This window comes from Eubalaena glacialis, chromosome 10, assembly GCF_028564815.1.
Source record: "Eubalaena glacialis isolate mEubGla1 chromosome 10, mEubGla1.1.hap2.+ XY, whole genome shotgun sequence".
Classification (NCBI taxonomy): Eukaryota; Metazoa; Chordata; class Mammalia; order Artiodactyla; family Balaenidae; genus Eubalaena; species Eubalaena glacialis.
Window position 1 is genome coordinate 12,262,252 of NC_083725.1, and position 21,791 is coordinate 12,284,042.

At 50.3% G+C, this 21,791-nt stretch overlaps 1 protein-coding gene across 2 annotated transcripts in view; it reads right to left on the reverse strand.

Annotated features, from left to right (window-relative positions):
• The window catches only part of GRIK4 (glutamate ionotropic receptor kainate type subunit 4), a 455,581-nt gene that overhangs the window by 109,655 nt on the left and 324,135 nt on the right, over window positions 1–21,791 (reverse strand). For both annotated transcript variants that reach the window (XM_061202461.1, XM_061202462.1), the window contains exon 8: window positions 2,894–3,055. In XM_061202461.1, coding sequence (XP_061058444.1) covers window positions 2,894–3,055 — 162 coding nt within the window. The remainder of the gene's footprint in view (window positions 1–2,893; window positions 3,056–21,791) is intronic.

Sequence of the window (21,791 nt, forward strand, 5' to 3'; positions counted from 1 at the left end):
GCCCTTGGAACTGGGCCCCCGTTCCAGCGAGCTGCAACTGGAACATCATGGGCCGACCGGGAAGACGAGGAAGAGAGGGAGACACACTCCAGTTGGGAGGAAAAGAAATGAGACAGAAGAAAATGCAAAGAAAACGTGGCATGTGGGAGAGAAAGAGGAACAGAAAGAGAAAGAAAGGAAGGAGGTTATGGTGACAGAGGAAAGTGGAAAGGGAAGAGTGAGGGGAGGAGATGAGAAGGAAAAGAGAATGGAAACGATGGAGAGAGGAGGGGAGAGGGGAGAGGACCTTGGAGGAAAGGGAGGGGGAGGAGAACAGTCCCTCCGAGACAGGAGCGGTTGCAGCCTCTTTAGAAAGCTGGATGGGGAGACAAACGGGGCTGTGCTTTCCTGGAACTGATTCTTTCTCGCCTTCCGGCTCCCCAGCAGATGAAAGAGCTGGGTTGTTTGTGCTGGGAATTTCTGTCCCCAAAGGGACGGGAAGAGGCACCGCTTTGCCAAAGGTAGATGCTGAAGCGAGAAGCCTCGAGAAAGATTTGTTGCTTCCAGGTGAGCAGTTGCTGTATCACCTTCCCTTCAGAGACCACAGAGACCACGGCTGGAAGGTTCTGTAAGCTAGAGTCCAGACTTCGCTGTAGCACCATCCCCGGCTCTCCTCATTTCACCTCAGTTTCTTCATTTGTCAAAAAGGGATGCACAACCGCTCTTGTCTGTTACTAGGGTGCCATGAGGAGGAAGAAGAGGTCAGGGTGGGATAATTTCAAGCATCAGCGGTTCAGCATTCTGTCCGTTTCTTCACTCCCTGCCCCTTGAGTCTGTGCATGTGGCATTCTTTGGCCAACGAAATGAGGTGGCATTCACACAGTGTGCCTGTCCTGGGAGCCTCGGACTATGAGGTCTCGTGCATTTCCACTTGCTTTGTTGCTCTCCTGCCACCACCATGAGAATATACCAGGCTAGCCTGCTGGGTCAGGAGAAGGGTGAGAGGCACGTGGAGCGGAGCCATCCCAGCCTAGATCAGCCGACCCCCAGGCACTGAGTGAGCTCAGCCGGATCCGCAGAGCTGCCTGCTGAGCCAGCGTAGACTAGCTGATCCCTGGCTGACCCTCAGATGCACGAGCTACATAAACGTTCATCGTTGTAAGCTGGTGAGATTTGAGGGTAGGTTGTTACACAGCATTTCTGTTGCAAAGGCTACCTGATATATTTGCTAAGGCTTCTCCCAGTGTCTGGCAGATGGAATGTTAAATAAACTCATTCAATGAATAACTGTGAATTGAGGATGGAAGCATATCCCATTTTACCTTCACAACAATCCTCTAACATGGTCAAGCATAATTGCCCAAAATTACAGAAAAAAGAATCTGAGGCCCAGAAGGGTTACATAGCTACCTAAGGTCACACAGCAAGAAAATAGCAAAGCCAGTATTTGAATCCAGGTCCTGTGCCTCTAAGGCTAGTGCTCTTTTCAGCACATGTGAGCGCAGCCAGAGCTGGCCCCATAGCCCTGTGAGTGGCACTGCCTGGCCTTGGTGTTGGGTCCTTATGAGGCAGGTACCAAGGGCCTCCCATCTGCCTGTTCGTGGTCAATGTGAGCACGAATGGAAGGGCTGAAACCCTCAGAGGGATGTCAGCAGTGTGGCACCGGGACCTTTAATTTCACTCGGCCAAAGCCAAATGTGGAACAGTTTGGGTTGGAGAGGAGGTGGCAGGTTTTGTTTCCTCTCCTGATACTGTGCTGTGAGCCTTTGAAGTGTGTCAGCACCTCATTACAATACCAGAGTCATGACTGCAAGACCCACGGACAAGACCAGGAGCACAGGGCTGTACTCCTGCCAGGAGGGGTGAGCCTGGTCCTACCCATGACCCTGTGCTTGAGGAAATACTCACTGTTCCTTAAGCCCCTGGGGGTGAGGACTCCCGTCTTTCAGATGTTTTGCCCCCGCCAAATCCTTCCTATGGAATCTTCCCTCTTTCAGCTCTAAAACACCCTGTTGGGAAGTGCTCTGTAACCTTAAGAGCCTTGCAACTCAAGTTCTCACGCCTCCTTCTCCCATCCGCTTCCCTGATCAAAGCTCCCCGAGCTTTGCATGAGCTCTGACCCTTTGGAAAGTTATGTGAGCATCACATGAGCTGCCTTATGGGGCTTTGGGAGCTTAAATGTAAGCTGGCTAGGACAGATCTAGAAAGCCACGCCATCTCATCTCCTGAGAACCTGTCATTTAGCACATGGACACGAGCAGACCTTCCTGAGCTGCCCCACAGAGTAAGGACATCAGACCCAGGGGAGAACAGCCAGGGAAACCTCTGTCTCCATCACAAATGGAGGGGAAGGAAGTGCAGGGGGGAAACACACGGGTGAAGGCACAAAGGAAGTCTCTCTGGACAAGCTCTACCAGGGGCAGTGGTCCAGGGAGATGAAACAGCGCTGGACCAGGAGTATCAGAATCTAGTTTCACCTGCAGCAGGCTTGGTGTTTGCCCTTGAACAAGAGCCCCACATCCTCGTCCCTCACCCCCATTCCCAGCCTGGGCTTCAGTCTGTCTGAGAAATGAGGGAACAGATCAGCTAAAGCCCTTTCCAATGGCAAGAGTCTCGGATCCTGAGCTCAGGCGGGTCTCAGCAACAGCATCACCAGGAGTCTGGCCACAGACCTCACTAAGTGACCACTCGGGGCCTCTCTCCCTGCTGACTCCTCTACACTTGCTTCTCACAGCTCCCCACTTCCCCAAACGTGTCCCTCGTGACCACTTCCCAGCATTTCTACAGCCTCTTTCTGAGCTGGGCCTGGAGAAGGCTGGAGTCCAGGGGCTGTTGTATCTGGGGGAGTCTAGCCCACAGAGGGGGTGTGCGTGGCGGCAAAGGGGCACCAGGGAGGGGCTTGGTGGGCACTTACTGCGGGTCCCGTGAAGGGCACATGGTCACAGTTCTCCTGCCAGGACTGGTTGAGGCTCCGGGCAAACTCTTGGAAGAAAGCATGGGACTGGTTGAAAATGGAAAATCCCAGGATGTTGACGCGATCGTCCACGAGGCTGTCCATCCTCTGGAGCGAGAACTCCTGAAAGACGCAGCAGGCAGAGCAGAGCAGGGTTAGGAAGGGAAGGGTGGGGTGGGCTCTGCAGCAGCACAGCTGGGCAGTGCGTTCTAGCCACATGGACACCATTGCCAGGCGCTCTGCTAGGTGTCAGGGTCCAGAGATAATGGAGAGTTCTTCTTCAAGTAGCTCACAGTGTTAAGGTGCCAGGAGGGAGAAGAGAGAAATAAACAGAAAGATTTCTAAGAGAGGCATGTGTACGATGCTCTGGGTGGAGAGAGAAAGAAAAACACAAATGAGATTGTGGAGGCAGGACTGGGTCTGCAGAAGGTGTGACCCATGAGCTGAGTCTTGAAGGATGCCTAGGCGTTTTCTGGGTAGAAAATGTGGACGGACAAAGGCTATTCCAGACAGAAGTCACCATGGATACAAAGGCATGGAGGTGAGACAGTGCGTGGGTGCCTGCAGTGTACTTTGACAGAAGCATCGCTCCTCCAAGTGTGTCCGCAGAATACCTGCCATCAGACTCACCCAGGTATCTGTAAAAAAAAGTGATGATCTGGGCTTCCCTGGTGGCATAGTGGTTGAGAATCTGCCTGCCAGTGCAGGGGACAGGGGTTCGAGCCCTGGTCCGGGAAGATCCCACATGCCGCGGAGCAACTGGGCCCGTGAGCCACAACTACTGAGCCTGCGCGTCTGGAGCCTGTGCTCCGCAACAAGAGAGGCCGCGATAGTGAGAGGCCCGCGCTCCGCGATGAAGAGTGGCCCTTGCTTGCCTCAACTAGAGAAAGCCCTCGCACAGAAACGAAGACCCAACACAGCCAAAAATTAAATAAATAAATAAATAAATAATAAAATGTAAACTAGGAGCTAGTTTAAAAAAAAAAAAAAAAAAAAAGTGATGATCCCTGCACCCCACCGAACACCAGCTGAATCTGGATCTCGGGAGCCGAGGCCCAGGAGTCTGCATTTACAGCAGGGCCCAAGGTCATACGCACACCAATGTTTGGGAGTCACTGGGTCAGCACTAGGAGGCATGTGGGTGGGGAGACGGTGAGAGATGAGGCTGGAGACGTCAGCAGGGGCCAGAGCACAGCGGCCCGGCTGCCAGGCTGGGGAGCTTGCACTTTATCCTGTAGTGATGGGACCTGAGGGCGCTGTCAGCAGAGGAGTGACAAGATCAAGTTTGCTAAGAATCTCAACCTGAAGGTCTGCAGGTAGGGCTGTGCCTTCATTTGTTATTACTATTTTTTACTCATTTAACACACATTTAAGTGCTTATTATGTGCCAGACACGGGCACAGAGGATGTTCTAGACTCAGAAGATGTGAACAAGAAACACATTTCCTGATGTCCAGGAGCTTGCAGCTTAGGGGAAAAGACAGATTGTAAATAGACAGATAAATACATATACTGTCAGATATCTATGGGGGGTTAGGGTGGGGCTGCTACTTGAGATGAGGCAGTCAGAGAAACCCCATGTGGGGCAGTGACATTTAGAAGCTCAAAGGAATTCTCCCAGGAGGCGTGGCCCTCACCCGATCACCTGGCCAGGGCCACGTGTTCACTCAGCTAAAACCTGCAGGCGTGAGTCCCATTGAGGCCAGATAGCGTCACAGGGAGAAGAATCCCCCTCCTCAGGCAGGGCTGAGCTCAGAGCCCTGGACTCCCAAGGCCCACCTTGGCCCTATACAGGGAAACCAGGCAAGAGGGTGTGGGCTCTTCGGCTAGCCAATCCCCGCTCCTGGAATAATGCCTTCAAATGCGGGTCAGGCCATCCTTGTGCTTTGAATTCACATTCATCACACGTGCCTCGCACACAGCTCTGCGCCCGGTGGGCACGTGGTCATTAGACCCCAGGACTAAGCCATCAGCCACTCAGCCTGACAGGACCGATGGCAGGGGCCTTGGGCTTACTTTGTGGCTGAGCAGAAACATGACTTTCCTTCAGGCGGCCTCCTGGTCTTAAGACTCAGCTGCTCCAGGCCCCTGGCACGTCCCCGGCATCCTCCCTCACGTCCACAGCCACGGCCCAGCCCTTGGGCCACAGGCCTGAGCTCTGCCCGGAGTCCCTCCTCATTAGCTGCAGCTTGCAGACTGAAGTTACAAAGATTCCTTTGGAGCCACCAACCCCTGACAGCGCGGAGTGGGATGAGGATTAAGTGTATTTTGGATCCTGCCACACTCCCGCCAGGGGAACACGGACGTGCCAGAGAACGTATTGATTCATAGGCTGATGTTATCTCCTCTCTCCCTAACAGGGCAGCTACCCATGCGCCATGGGCTGTCAGCAGACACGAGGGGACAGATGGCTAATGAGAAGAGACGCACCTGACAAGGGGGAAGTGGCAGGGTGCAGAGCCAGGCTGCTGTCAGGCAACCGAGGGGCCTCCGCAGCTGTGATGGATGCGGAGGGAGACGTCCCCTCTCCCTCGGCTTCCTTGTCAATGTGGGCAGCTCAACACGCCCCGCCCTATCCTCACACGCACAGCCTGGTGGAAGAAGGCCCATTTCGAGAATCCCCGACACTGTGATGTCTACAGACTCACAGTGGCAGTAGAGGGGATACGCGGTAAGGGCTTTGGTGTTCAAATCCAGGTCTCACACTATACTGAAACGTATGACCTTCAGGAAGTATGGCCTTCAGGATCTGGGCTTCAGATCCTCATTTAGTAAAGTGGGCACAATGACAGCAACCTCAGAGATTGTTCAAGGAACAAGTAAGATGCACGCACAAGGCGTATCACATCTGGCCCATAAGAAGTGTTGCACACGTGACAGTTACCAAAATGCTACCATGAGATCGCGGGCAGCTTCTGCTTCGTGCTTCTTTAGTTCCACTTGTCGTGGAAACCTGAGTTCGGAAGGTGTTTCCTCGAAATGCACGTCCCCGGCAGAGTAAGAATGAATGAATGAATTACAGACACTTAGAGACAGCCCCTCCAGAAGTCAGCCAGCCTGTCTTCCTGCCTTTTAATTCCTACCTTCTCATCCCCCAATTATATCCTATTTTCAAAGGCCCCCTTAAGATAAAAAGATCCAGGAGCTTCCTTGATAATCCATTATATTTATAATGACCCATGGGAGAGCTTGTAAAAGGACAAGAAAGGGGTGGCGTGTTCTCTTACTGTAATTTCCCAGGACACTCCAGGCTCTATTCTTTAAGCACCCTCACAGTTAGGAAATGCTTCTTTATGTCTAAACTTACACTCTCCTGCCACTATTGAAGCCTGGTATCTAAGCAAATATGGGAAACGGCTGACCACTGCCAGTCTGTACGCAAAGAAAATCTTCTAAGCTCTAGTATTTCTCAGAGTGTGTTCCTCAGGACACTAGCTTTTCCGGGAGGCGTTAACAGAAGTTTCGTGAAAACAAGGTCCCATATTCAAATGAGGTGAGCAAACATTGCGTGTTCTAGTCACCTTTTCAAGATGCACAATGCGTGCTAGCACATTAAAGGGTTAAAGAAGTCCCCCAGTAAAGCAGCTTAATTTTGCTTAACCCAGAACTTTCCAAACGTATTGACCATGGAACGCTTTTCCGCCCCAAATCTATGAATGTCTCGCAGGAGCCTTCTACAGAATGTCCGGTGGGAAATGTTACTCTAAGTATATCCAGGGAAACATGTATCATAACTCCCAAACCAAGTGGTGGAGGCACTAAGCTGAGAGGGATATTACATAAAATTAACCAGTTTTAGGATGGGAGGGGAGTAAAGGCCCTCTGGCTCCTGTCGCCCACCATGAGCTCTAGCCAAGAACATACCCTGGCCTCACTCAGGTGCCCTGTGCTCCCCCAGCCACGCTGCCCGGCTGGCTGTGACCTTAACCAAAATGACAAAGTGTTAGGAGCCCTGGGGTGCATCAGGGTCTCACGGGGCCCTTGATTCTCTTCTTATAAATGTCCCGGGAAGGAAAATCTCAAGGTCCCCACTCCCAATAGCAGTGGATTCCATCATCATCAAGAGACCAGGGGAACCAGGGTGAAGAACAGAGCCAATGGCTGCCTGGTAAGGCCGAGTGGTGGCACAGAGACCAAAATCAAGTCTTCAATTACCCCAAGAGTGCTTGCCTTTGTGACAGTGCTTGTGGTGCCAACATATTTTCATGCCTGTGTCCTCTTGCGCCCAAGGCCTGTGTTTTCCTGAGAGCAGGGATGTGTCTGCCCCATTTCCGAACCCCACACTGCACCCAGCATAGTGCCTGATGCCTAGAAGTTGTTTGGTAAATACTGGTCAAGGCTGTTGATGGAAGATGTTTCAGTGCCCTGGGGTCCTCACCATGCCTGACTCTGCTCATGGTCTAACCCCTACAGAAGGTGTAAGAACGTGAGCAGAACTGGTGCCACCCCCTGATTGTCCTCTGGAAGTTACATTACTATGTTTTGAAAAGCAAATTCCTGACAGCTTGTTTTCTTATCACTGGGCTTCCTCATTTAAAAAGTTTTAAATGTGCACACATTTGTGTATGTGTGAGCATATGTGAGCGTGTTGTGTGTGTGTGTGTCCTTCTGTATACAGTGATTTTCAAGGGACTGAGTAACTGCAATTAAAGGTCATGTCATGGCCACAAGTGAATACAGGGAGTGTTACCTGGAAGGAAGGGTGTTCAGAACAGGCCTGGAAGGAATGCGTCACGCATAAAGGCTTGAGAGCCACGTGGGTGCTGCGGCTCAGCTGAGTGACCCTCACTTTCTCCAGCAGCTATGACATTTCCAATGTCCTGGTTTGCCCAGCGGCGTCCACTCACCGGTCCGTTGCAGGGACCACTCCACAGCCCTACAGCCTGCTCATCCACCAGGCCAGGAGCAAGGGCGGGCTGTGAGGGGGGGTGGGGAGCGGGGAGGGGGCAAGGTCAGCCGACTAGAGCTAAAAGCGCAAGAGCTGTTCATGATCCAGACTCAGCTCCTGTGCTTGACTTTAAGGAGAAAAGCAGGAAAACAAAGCACAGGTCCAGACCATGTCCTGGGGTCAAGTCCATCTCCTAACCCTTTGCTGCCTAGGCCTGGATCCAGGTGAAATGGGGAAGTGGGGGAAAGGCATTGTATTCTCTCCACCCAGCAGCCCCTTCTCCCTTATTTCTTTTCCCTATTTCTAACCCACCTAGGGCATGACTATCGCCTGGGCCACTTAAGCTAGACACTTCAAAGGCAGCCTCAACCCCTTCTTCTTTTAACTCTACATCTAGTCAATCCTTTCCAATCTGTCTCCTAAATGTCTCCTGAATCTGTCCCTTCCTTTCCAATCCCACCAGGTCAGGCCTTCATCATTTCTCCTTTGCAGTCGCCCATTAAGCGAACCGCCCCTCTGATCTCGGGCGACATGGCCACTACATGGCACAACTCCCAGCTGCCATTCACATCGATGGCAATGTGAATGGTGTCCCCTGGAGCTGTGCCATGTGGCGATCTCATCAGGAGACAGCAGGATATGGTAGAAAGAGATTTTGAAATAAGACAGTCCTGGGTTCAAATCCTGTCTCGTCACATATTGGTTGGGTGATCTTGGGCAGGCCAGCAACCTCTCTGAATTTCGATCTGCTCACCTGTAAAATGCAGATAAGAACATCCACCTTGCAGGGCTAATTCACACATAGTGCAGTCCATCCTCCATGCTGCCTCTTCTCCTTCCTTCTCCTGGTCTCCACACTCTAGCTGGGTCCTGACAAAGGGAACTATCTGGCCTGGGGGCTTCTCTTGCCTTCTTCTCTCCCCCCTGCCTCTGCAAGAAGCTATCCTTAGCTACTTGTCAAATGAGAAAAGTTTTGCTAAGCAAGTCACCATAAGGTGCTAAATTGCTTGGTGTGGCTATTTGTGTCGAGACAGAAGCCTTGAGTTGAAGCTCCAGATCTTCCAACCATACATAATTCTAACAGAGCAATAATTATAATAATAATAACTGAAAGAATTTATTGACCACCAACTGTGTGCCTGGCAGAACTAAGCACTTCACATGCATGATCTCAATCCATCCTTACAGCAGCCCTATGGCATGAGAGTTATTAGCGCCAATTTATAGCTGAAGGAGCAGAGACCCAGAGAAGTGAAGTGGCTTTCCCAGGGCCACACAGCTGTAAACAGACCCAGACCCAGTGCTCTATGTGCTTGTATCACTTACTCACCACCGTGAGTGGGGCACCAAGGGTCAGAGGACACTATGAGTTCGTGCTGATTGTGCTGTAAAAGAGCTGGCAAAATAGAGTTAAAATTCATTTCAGAATACACAACTCGACTTTAAGAGCAGTGACTTCTGGTCTAAGATTTGCAGCTACAAAATGAACGCTGGTAGTCTAAGAGAGTAAAGGGATTACCCAACATCAACTAAATCGCTGCCTGAGAAGGGTTTTAATTACAAAGGGGCCTGGAGATTGGTGTGGGCTCCAGACTGAGCAACTAAACACTGATCTTGAGAATACGGGAGAGCCGAGGTTCACCCCACACCGTGTCTGTTCAGCATGAAGACCCCCAGGAAGGAATACAAGCCAACAGCAGGTAGCAGGTGGGGAGTATTTAGACATAAATGCAGTGTAATTGAAGACATGAATGGCTAAGATGCATAGAGAAGTAGGCAGTTAAAGGCAGCTTCATGAACTTGGCTGACTTCAGCTGAGAGTGCTTCAGGAGCCTCGGTCATCTCTGGTCACCATCATCTGAGCCACAAATGCTTTCCTGCTGGCCTGTGGCCTGTCTTGCTCATTACTGTATCCCTAGCGCAGAGAAACTTAGTGAAACCAAAAGCTGGTTCTTTGGTTTCATTAAATGATTAGGAGAATAATTGTGTTGGAGAGAGTGGGTATGAATTTAGAGTCACAACATTTTAAATCATACACTGTCTATTGGTATTTTGTCCTAGATTTTGTTCACTGAAATCCCAAATTCCAAAAGCCAATCTTTGCTTTTTAATTTTTTAATCTCTTTATATTAGTCTCTTTTCGTTAGACAGGATTCCTTGTTACAAAATGGGGGAAATAACACTTCACAGTGTTGGCTGTGAGACTTAAAAGAGATAATATATAGGAAAGCGCTATGTAGATTGGAAATATGACATGAACTCCTTGAGTTATTAGTATTATTAGTATAACAATAAAATAGCTCAAGGAAAGCATTTTGCATGTACTTTCAGGCATCATTAACAGGCAATGAGGAAGACAGGGTGGGGAGGGAGCCTTCTGTCTTCCCTACAGATTATGCCACGAAGGAAAGTCTCTCTGCTCTTGCATAAAATTCTCCCTCAGTTGGCCTGAGAACCTCAACATCTCCCTTCCCACCAGGGCCACAGGCAACCTGTACAAGGTGCCATCCCGATGACGCCTCTACAACCTCTGCAATCTCTTCAGATTCTGCTACCCGGACCCAGTTGGGGTCCTTTGCTCCAGAACTGGTTCGTATCCTTACGGTGGTGTTTCAAGCAGCCTCCTGCTTCTCGGCTGCTTTCACCCAAGACTCAGCCTTTGATCTCCTCTGCTCCATGCTCAGCCCTGGTCCCTAACTTCTTGGGAGAGGAGGCCAGCAGCCTCCTTTCACCAGAATCACAAGTCATTTATTAAACATCAATTTATTATTGAGGGTAATAACATTAACTACTTCCATTGGCATGGCTTTACAAGGCTTATAAGGCACTTTCCTGTACCCCTCCTGTCCTCACCAGCACACTTGGTGTGGACAGAACAGGTTTTATTCATATTCCCATTTGATGGAAGAAGAAACTGAAGTGCCTAGGAGTTGCCTGAAAGACAGACATGGGATTAAGATCTGGGTACCTGGCATCCAAGATCTGCACTTATAATTCCATTCCTTCCTACTGCCCACTCAGCACTAGGCTAGGTCACCAGGACGCAGCATAAACTCAAATGCATGAGCCCTTCACTGAGGTTGTTAATGATTGATAACTTTTAACTTTCTCACCCCGGAAGCACTGAGAACACCAAAAGATTCCAATTTCTTAAGCCATTATTAAGAAGCTGGAATGATGGAAGACATCCTCAAGACTACATCACTCCTAAACTTGAACTTCTTATTGTTCCACCCCAATCTAATCCCCTCCCTTGGTTGCCTACCTGTGAATGTGACCACTATTCACCCATCATTCAGGCTAGGATCTGGAACTCATCCTCCACTTCTCCCATTCTCACACTCCCCATCTCATCCACGTATGCATGCATGCAGTCAGTCATTGTCACTGGAAACATCTTATCTCCTTAACATCTCTTGAATTTGTCCCCTGCTCTCCATCCCTGTCGCCTCCACCTCAAGTCCTATCTTCACCAGCTTATTCTTGGACTACAAACGAATTTTGGTTTCCCCTCCTCCAGTCTTGCCTTTCTCCAGGTTCCTCCTTCATGCTATCGCTGGAGAGCTCTTTCTCAACTATCCATTTGATCATGAATCCCTCTCCACCTCCCAATGCTGCTGACTGCACACAGGACAAAAGCAAACTCCTGGACATATTTGTCTTTTCACGCTATGATTCCTGTCTACCCCTGTGCTCATTCTTCACCTCGACCTCCTCCATCATCCAAGAACTGGCCGCTGTCCTCACAGGTATACCTATCATCACTTAAAGATTTTTATCACATGAGTTTGTTCAAAGCAACTTCCCAAGGACTGGGTGCTATTGAAGGCAACTGTACTTACACTACCAGCATCTACCCTGGTGCAGAGCATATGGAAAGAAGTCGAGGCTGGTGACTGAATGAATTTAGGAAGGGAACACCTGTCAGGCTCTTCCTCATCTTACCGCATGGGCAGCCTGGTCCTCTCAACTTTCAAGGCTCTTTCGTATGGCTAGAGCCATTCATTTTCCCTTGGGACCCAAGGTATGGTGGAGGCCAGGACCCAGACCCTTGTCTTATAAGTGGCCTCTTAGCCTTTCTCAGGAAAGCCCCAAAGCCACCAGGAGTCCAGAATCTCCTGGGTACCCTCACATCCTCTCCCTCCCTCCAGGTACCTATCTATTTATCTGCATCAAAGCCTGTACTCTTGGCAGACTAGGTGATTGCTTTTTGTGTAATAGGTCTTTGAAGAAAGGAGCAGCTGGGAGGCTAATTCATACCTGTCAGTGAATTCCAATTAATGGGAGATTTGGCCCTAAAACTTCCGGCTCCCAGCTCTCCTGGATTCTTCTCCCTGCGTGTCTCCTATTCATTTATCTCCATGATCTGAGCATGTACAGCCCTCCCTCCCAGGAACCCTGTCCCTTCTCTGCTTTTCTTTCCCAACATGAGTCCACAAACAGGACTTCAAAAGCAGACCGTATTCTCTTGTTCAGCACTCTGTTGCCTGTACTTTACTCTGCGCCTGCGCTTAGCAAGTGCTCATACATTCATTAAATGAATTCATGTTCACCTGCAAACGCCCATCAGTGTGGGACCACCTTTACCAAGGCTTCTGTCATTTGCTCCCAGGAAGAAGGAAGACAGAGGCCAGGGGGGGAGAACCCTCCCACCTCTACCCCAGCAGCTCTGTCTTCATTTTGTCTTTAGAAGACTTTTGCGCCGCTGGGACTAAATAAGTCGTTACTGACTGTAAAGCCGAAACCTCAGTAGATCAAACTGACATGAGCAATGGTGGAGGCTTTGTGCTCTCCCCTTGGGCTGGGGGCGCCACTGCTTTTCCGAAGGCCTGCTTCCTCTGTCAGGCATTGATTCCTCACCTCTGAGGCCCCCTGTACTCAGGACCCACTGATCAGGCCTTCTGTCTACACATCAGGTACTAAACCTCTCTCCTTCCAGGTCCCAACTCATTAGCCTCGGGCATGTAGAGACCCAAGGCACCCCCTCCCCATCTCAGCAGGGGGGCTAGGAGTTGTTGAGGAAGATGAGCCACACTGTCAGTCAGCAAGCTCCGCCTCCTCCCCATCTCTGCAGCAGGACCCGTGAGGGGCTCCTACAGGGGCTGGGCGTCTCGCCGTCTACGACTCGCTCGAGATCACTCAGGAAGTACGTGACTAAGGCAGGACTGGGACCTGAGCCACGGGGCACTCAGACGGGTTCCCACAGCAGGAGGGAAATGTACGTAACAGGAGATTTTTCAGATCTTGGCCATTTTTGCCTCATTCTACAAAAAACAAAAACAAAAACAAACAAAAAGCCCTATCCCTGTCAAGGTACATCTCCCTAGTGGCAAGGGGAGGCAAGTCCCAAACAGCGGCGAGCACAAGTGCTCGGGGCACAGAGAGGGGTGGCCCTGCTCTCAGAATGTCTGTTTATTTTCCCAAGCTGCGAGCTGATTGCAAGCTGAGGCCTGAAAGGTGAGCAGGAGTCAGCAGGTGAGGAGGTGGAGGAGCAGCTTCTAAGACAGAGAAAGCACAGGATGCACGGAGCCCCGAGGAGCGAGGCAGTGGCTCAGTGCGGGGCACCGCAAGCCACCCCGTCTGGCTGGGGTGCTGGGGCTACAGGGAAGGGTGCAGGTAGAGCCCAGAGGCCCGTTCAAAAGAGGCTGCTTTGGACTTTATCCTGGGGGTGATGGGGAGCTATTGCAGGGTTTTAAGCAAAAGAGAGGTATCATTAAAAGTGGTTTTAGAAAGATCTTAACTCTGGGCCAAGATAAAAATCCAGCTTTGAAACTCACAGGAGAGGCGTCCACCATGTGGGTGATGGCTGGAGGCTTCAGCTGGATGGGCAGGTGCCATGCTTACCACTGGGCTATGAGCGGGAGCTGTCAGCACCACAAACACAGGGCCGGGGGAGCCTCAGATGGTGATTAATTGAGCGGTTGATGCCTTTGACACTGAGGGAAGCCTGATGCTGGGGAGAGAGGAGCTGGATTGCTTAATAATAACAACAGCACTTGCTACTCCTAATGGTGCTCGTAATACAATCACACTTATAATGTAATAATAATAATACGATTTGCCATAATGTCTTCTGTGCTCAGCTTCTTTATGCTTTCCAAACATTCATTACATCCCAAACACTCTTCTCAGCAGGGCCCAAATTCCTCAGTGCCAGGATCCCCTGAGGTAGCTGCAGCATCCCAAGGGGGCTCAGTTTCCCCTCTGCAGAGCACCAAAGGCGTCGAGGGGCATGCCCCGCCAGAGCCCCGCAGTGGGCCAGCAGAGGGAACCTGGGTCTATCATCTATGCTGTCAGTGGATGTACCATTTCCTGCCCTAAGAGACTCCAGGGCCTTCCTCCTGCTTCCCTGGCTACATCTCTCCTTGTCTCTCCTTTCACCAGGTGATTGGGGGGGAGGGGGAGAGAGCAAATGAAATAAACTAATTCACATGATTAGTGCATGGAGTAGGCAGGATTCTAAGATGACTCCTGCCAGGATTCCATGCCCCACCCCCCACACACACATACACAATCCCTAGGAATGTCACTGTGATGAATTTGACTCCTGTGATTAGGTTATGCTGTATGGCACAGTTGACTTTAAAAGAGGGAGATTATCCACACTAGCCCTTTAAAAACAGTCTTCTCTGGCTGCTTGCAGAAGAGGAAGTCAAAGAGATTCAAAGTATGAGAAGGCCTGGACTCGAGGGAGATTCTCTGTGGATGAAATGGAGACATCACAGAGGGCGTCATGGCCAAGAACGGGATGAGATGGAGGGGATGGAGGCGTCATGGGCAAGGACCGGAGAGTGACCTCTGGATGCTGAGAGTGGTCCCTAGGCAAGAGCTCGGAAGAAAACAGAGATTCCAGTCCTGCAACCAACCACAAGGATATGAATTCTGCCAACAACAGGAATGAGCCCGGATGAGGTCCCTGAGTTCCTGATGAGAACGTGGCCGGCTGACACCTACATTTCAGCCTGAGCAGAGAGCCCAGCCGTGCGGTGCAGACATCTGACCTACAGAGCTGTGAGCCAGTCGCTGGTGAGGTTTAAGCTGCTAGCTTTGTAGTAGTCAGTTTCACAGCAATAGATAAGTCAAACAGCACAGAAGAGCAATAAAGATCAGTTTGTTAAGGACAAGATGTGGGTAGGGAGGTCAAGGGCAAATTCTCCGCTGGACCACTTGTTGATTGAATGACCTCGGACGAAGCTTTCAAACTTCTCTGGGCCTTACTTCCCTGCGTGGTGGAACTGGAGCCTTGTAGTGATATTTTGAGGATTTAATATCTTGAACATAAATTTCCTAGTATGGTGTCTGGCACATCACTGGAACTCAGGGGGCGATGATGATTACAATACCAGCTTGTGGAAATGGGTAGATTTTTATGATCAGACTCTTGATTGTGGATTATTGGGAATTACTGGATCACTGGACAGAGGCGAGGCTGGGGCATCTCTCACTGAATTTAATGGGACTATCCGTGACGGAGGTCAAGGCAGGTCTCCCCTCTCCCAAAGCTCTATGAGGCAGAAGGCACGAGCAGTCAGAGGGGGACGTTTCCATTATGTTTCTAGAAATACTGAGTCAGCGTAGTCCCCAGAGTCTAGTTCTTATTTCAATTTGATTTATCTCACAGGTACAGTCTGGTGCAGCCCGTCAGCAACACACACACAGGCATGGATGTGGGAGAGAGAGAGAGAGAGAGAGAGAGAGAGAGAGAGAGAGAGAGAGTGTGTGTGTGTGTGTGTGTGTGTGTGTGTCGGGGGCAGATGCAAGGAATGAGCTTCAATTCTATTAAATGGAAGATATGCAAATATCTCCAAACTTGGTTCTGGGAGTCCCGTGGGACTTATGTTCACTGTCACGCTGTTTGTCAAACACGAGCAAAGGGGCTGACAGATAATTGGTTCCTCCAACGCCAGGGTTTCTTCACCTCCACCAGGGTTTCCACACCCCCTATTGAACACTCCTTCAGTTTCTACTGATTTTCCTGGCAATATGCATTCCGCTCTCATACCCCTTGCCGCACGCCATTAGGAATCAAGTGTCTTTGGAAACTCCTGCCTCACCTTTAATAGCCAGGTCTCACTGTGAGGCCCAGGTGCTGGGCTCCTGTTCCCCAATCCAAGCCCTGGCTGGGATTCTCTCTTTAGGCTAGTGGTGCCCATCACCTTGAAGGGGAGAACGGTTGACAGCTATCCAAGTGAGCCTGGAGTGACTCTGGCATTTATGACCAGCTACCACCACAAGAAAGGTGTCAACTTAGGTTCACTTGTGACTCCCATCTTCCTTCTTCACCTGCCTTACGCAGGACAGGGAAGTTGGCAATTGGCTGCCTGTGTGGAGTGATGTGAAGGCTCTGAAGGTTTCTCCCCACCTCAAAATACCTTCCTCACCAAATCGACAGTCTCCCATAGGATCCACTTCCTTGGTAAAGGCTTCGGTTAAAAAGCAAAGGTCTAAGGCATTAAGCTGTGTGTTTAGAATATCCCTCTTCCCCCCACCCAACCTGGCTAACTATTAATTCTTTAAGGCCACTGGGTGTGGCCTCGTCCAGCAAGCTTTATATGAGCTTGCCAGGCTCACAGATAATACTCTGTGCATATCTTCATTTTAACCCACTGATTTACAATCATCTCTTTGGGTTCGTCTGTCCTCCTAGTCTGACCTCCTCAGAGAACGGACTTTTTCATTGTTGTCCCTGACATGCAGCCCAGTAAGTGCTCAATTAATGTTGACCAGTGAATGCATGAAATTTGGAGAGGAGACCTCTCCCCACCACTCCTGACTCACTGTGAGAGCTGAGCAAGCCACTTTCCCGCTTCAGTTATTTTCCCTCAACTGTAAAACGACGAGATTCAGTTAGATGCACTCAAAGATCCCCCCAAATTCAATGCTGTCATCAGCCATTCACACATTGGCACGACTTGGATTTTGCGTTTGAGGAGGCCCGTCGTCCCTCAGGGCTCCGAGGAGGTGGCCCGGACGTGGGACACAGGACAGCTCCCTCTGACCAAGAGGGTGTGAGAGCACCAGACACTCACGAGCCAGGGGTGCTGCCCACCGGGGCGGGGTGGGGGGGACTAGGACAGCAGAGGGCACTGGAGGGACAAGCCAGCCAGACAAGGACACTAGAAGCCATGAAGAGGAAAGCCACCTGCTTCATGTGCCAGGAGAATCCAGCCAGGCATTTACTATAGATTCATCCAATCCATAAAGTCGACAGAATTTAAGAGTTGAAAGGTCTTTGGAGATCCTTTAGTTTATCCCCAGGGGAGAAAGGTCTTGTCCAAGGCCACACGCGGTCAGTTAGTGGGACAGCCAAGACTAGCCCTTGGACCTGCCAATGCCAGCTTCTAATGCTGGAAAGTCCAGCAACTTTGCAGAGCGGACGGAATGTCATCTGATGGGAACCTTCCTCTGCCGGCCCTGGCTTCCCTCTCTCCATCACACGCCCCTGCTCCAGCCATGGCAGGCACCGTGCTCTTTCTTTCTCAGGCCTACAATGCTCACCTCTGTCCACACGTCACCCTCCCACGATCCTTTCTACCCTTCCCTCAATAAACCATTCAAAGGAAGCCATATCTGCAAACCTCTCTCCCAGTTCCCAAAAAAGCACTAAATGGGGCTTCCCTGGTGGCGCAGTGGTTGAGAATCTGCCTGCCAATGCAGGGGACACGGGTTCGAGCCCTGGTCTGGGAAGATCCCACATGCCGCGGAGCAACTGGGCCCGTGAGCCACAGCTACTGAGCCTGCGCGTCTGGAGCCTGTGCTCCGCAACAAGAGAGGCCGCGATAGTGAGAGGCCCGCGCACCGCGATGAAGAGTGGCCCCCACTTGCCGCAACTAGAGAAAGCCCTCGCACAGAAACGAAGACCCAACACAGCTATAAATAAATAAATAATTAATTAAAAAAAAAAAAAAGGCACTAAATGCTCCCTCCTCTGGGCTTCCACACCTCGCCTTTATAGAGCTCTTCAAGCCACAGCCTACTGCTGATTGCATTCCCAGCACACAGGAGACACGTGATAAATGTCTGCTGAATAAGTGGAGTTGACTTTAAGCATTTTCCATAGGTAAGTCGCTCAATCATGACTAGCTAATCATTTTATAATCCCATAACTTGGGCCAAGGGACTCCCAACTGTCAGCCGGTTTCCCCAAATGCAAATTCAGAAAATAATTTTCAATCAATGCTTCCTGAATCTTTTTCCAATTCTCCCTGCCATTTCCCCTGAATATATTCCCACTCTACCAACAGCCTAGTTCGGACAACAGACGCGGGAGGGTTAGCAGCCAGAGAGCACAATTCTGGAGTAATAACTTCTCCTTAAGATGCTGTTGTACCCATGTACACCCAGGAGACACTTGTCACTGCCAGATCTGCCACCTCTCCGGGTTTGCATTTGGTAGCGGGGGTACCTGGGAAGCTCAGACAGACACATGGGGAGCTTTCACTCCGTTACTCTTTTCCTAGTTGCACTAAAAACATATTCATTCACCAAAGTATACTGTATTATGCAGAGTGGTTCCCTTAAAAGGCTCAATAAAGGTGAAATATGTAGATAGTCTTAATAATTTTACAATAAACTACACTTTAGAATCAATTGCTCTGGCACTGGAAAGTTGTCCAACTGATGGATTGTAGCTGTTGGCTAGCTGTGTGTGTGTGTGTGTGTGTGTGTGTGTAGGGGTATGCGTGTGTGTGTGGTATGCTTTCAGTAAAAGACTGCAAGATATGAAAGAGGCTCACGCACCGTGGGAACTGTAGTTCTAACTACAATTAGGTGAGAGACCAATTATGGAATGTTTCTGATAACAACTTTGGCGTTTTGGAAAGCTAGAGGCAGTAAACCAGGACACCAAGGTCTAAGCATGAACATACTCAATAGGGAAGTGGGAAAGAGGGGAGGAAAGGGAGTAATGTTTACTAGCAGCCCACTGAGGATTAGAAACCTTCCATGTTCCTCACAAAATGATGTTATAGGAATTACCATCCCCATTTTACAAAAGGGAAAACTGAGACTCCAGTAGGTTAACGTGCCATGTGTGCATCTCATGTATGGCAGGGCCCAGATTCAAACTCAAGTCCTCTCTGATCTGAGTCCCCGGCTGCCTCCTTTAAGCCATGTTTCCATCCTCTGTGTCAACACAGCCATGAGGCTCACCAAACCTCATGTGCCAAGTCATGGGGACAGCGGAGAGGACTAGCTAATTTCATAATGACCTTGAAAACCTGAAGTAGACGTTTTGTTTCAAAGACCCTTGGGTTCTGGCTCCATGAGTCTGGTGCCAGGTGCTGGCTTGAAGAGGCCACTTGACCCAGGCTGACCCAGGCATGGTGTGGCCAGTAAAGAAAGCAGCCCCAGGTGACAGGCCACTCGGCACACTCAGCCGGACCGCGCTTGCACTCTTCCACCTCTTCCTACCTCTATGGTCAGTCTTGGTGCCAACCCTGGGCCTCAGGTTTCAACACCTCCCTCACTCATCAGAACCCCCTGAAACCCTGTATCTTAGATCCTGAATGAAACCACCCTTCCCGGTCTTGCACATCCTTGACTTCAAATCTGTCCAGCCCAGAATGGAGGAAGGGCATTCCAGACTGAGTAGTTACCATGTGGGCTGTGAAAATGCCAAGGCATCCTCGGGAAAGGGGGGGGCTGGGCCCAGCTCCTCCTGGCCAAGCTGTGAAACTTTACGCTCATGGGCTTAGTTGGGATGAGCTAATTCCTACCGGATGAAGGAGATGAGCCATCTCACCTGGCCAGCCCTCCTAGTCCAAGAACTCTATCATGTCATGAACTTCTCCATTCATTGACTCAATAAATATCTATTGAGCACCTACTATGTGCCAGGAGGTGACTGGGGTACAGTGATGGACAAGCGATGGTCTTGCCTTTATGAAGTTTAAAGTCTGGTGGAGAGGTCAGATATAGAAGGAGGAATTCCCACTTGAGATGGATGCTACAAAACACAGAAGACAAGGCGCTGTGAGAGTGTGTAACAGCAGACTCAACACAGGGGGTGTCAGGGGAAAGTTCCTTGAGGAAGTGACATTTAAGGAAGACGTAAAAGATGAATAGGGTTGGCCCGTCAGAGAGAGGGGCAGGAGAGCAGGACGGTGAGCATTCACGTCCTCTGGAATCATTTGTTTCTTCCCTCCCTGTCTGCCTCGGCTCCCCTTTCTGTAATAATTTTAGCAACTTCAATTACTTATGGTTAATCTCTCTTATCAACCTCTAGAAAAATAAACACAGGCTCAGTCTGCTTGACAGTAACATGGACCCAGAGGAGAAAAATTGGCTGCATATATCCATTCTGCCCAAACAAGATAGAGACTAGGGCATGGAGGGGTTATTTCTGCAAGACTCAGCAGGACCTGGCTACTCTTTGGGAATCCAGGGAGCTGTGAGTTTCTACTGCTTCCAGGGCCCCGTGGGCCCTCGATCCAATGGATCATCCTCCCCTCTCTCCAGGAAACATTCCCAACTGCAGGGTGCTATGAATTGTAATGCCCTCAACCATGTGTACGATGAAATAAGTCCAGGGCTGGAAAGACCCTCAGAGATCACCTAATACAACATCATAATTTTCAGATGAAGAAGCTGAAGCCCAGCAAGGAGAAATGGCATGCCTAGATAAATGCAGTAGAGTGAGGTGGCTAAGAGCTAGCTGCCTGGGTTTGTGATCTGGCTCTACTACCTTGTGCAGAGTATCAAAACTTTATGAGCCTCAGCTTTCTCATCTCTAAAATGGGGATAAAATAGTGCTCTGCTAGAGTTGTTGTGTGAGGTTTAAACGAGAAAATAACTGAGAAGCACTTATTACAGAGTCTTGAATGTAGAAGGTAGTCAATAAATATCAACTATCACTATTACTATGTCACCCAGCTATTTAGTAGCAGGGCCATAACTAGAAGCCACAGCTGCTTCACTACCCATCCTCTGTATGATGAGGCCTCCTGCTGATGTAACCCTTCCTCATGCAAATGTAACCCTACAGGTGCTGGTGTAACCTTGTCCCATGCAGGTGTAACCCTTCGGGTGCTGGTGTAACCCTGCCCCATGCAGGTGTAACCCTTCGGGTGCTGGTGTCACCCTGCCCCATGCAGGTGTAACCCTACGGGTGCTGGTGTCACCCTGCCCCATGCAGGTGTAACCCTACAGGTGCTGGTGTCTCCCTGCCCCATGCCTCTGACACCCAGCCAGCACTTGGCCCCTTCTCTCTAGATTCCCCAAGGGAAAAACTCTGAGATGCCGGTGCCTCTAAACACACAGCACAAATGGCCCCCTACCCTCCAGCATGCTGGTGGTGGCATCAAGAGCATGGCGCTCTAGCCTTACCTGTGGCAGGAAAATGAGACGGCGGTCACCACATCCAGCGAGCCATGCTGCCTGCAATGCCGGTGGCAGCCCAGGTGGCCCACCGACCATACAGCCCCCTGCTTCCGGTGCCCATTTCCTACGTTTCCTTGACATTTCATGATTCTGGCCCTGACCCTGAATCTCCACACTTCTCCCTGCCAAGGCAGCAGCTCCCTCCTTTGGCACAGGGCTCATCTGTGCTCGCTGACAATAGATTAGGGTGATTTTCTTTTCTTTATTAGGCAGTGATTACAAATCTCCCTGGGTTCATTAGTAGCTGGATAATCCTCCCAGATTTATTAGCTCACATTGCACTTCCTTCTTCACCTCTTCTCTTCAGATGGCATCTCTGCTGTCTCAGCGGCCGACTGGGCTTTGCCCAAAGGCCCTTAATTCTTCACGTCCTTTATCCAAACTACCATCAGTCTTGCGGAACAACGGTTCCTGCAGCCAAACCCAGAGGCTGACTGGAGGACAGAGACTCCTTCCAGACTAAAGAGCGGAATGAGCCCAGAGAATCTACACCTGTCCAGTGCAGTCCCCACCTGGAAGCGCCAGACAGGACCGTCAGGCCAGCAGCCCACCTGGGCAAGAGCATTCGAGGTGCAGACCCTTTTAGTTATA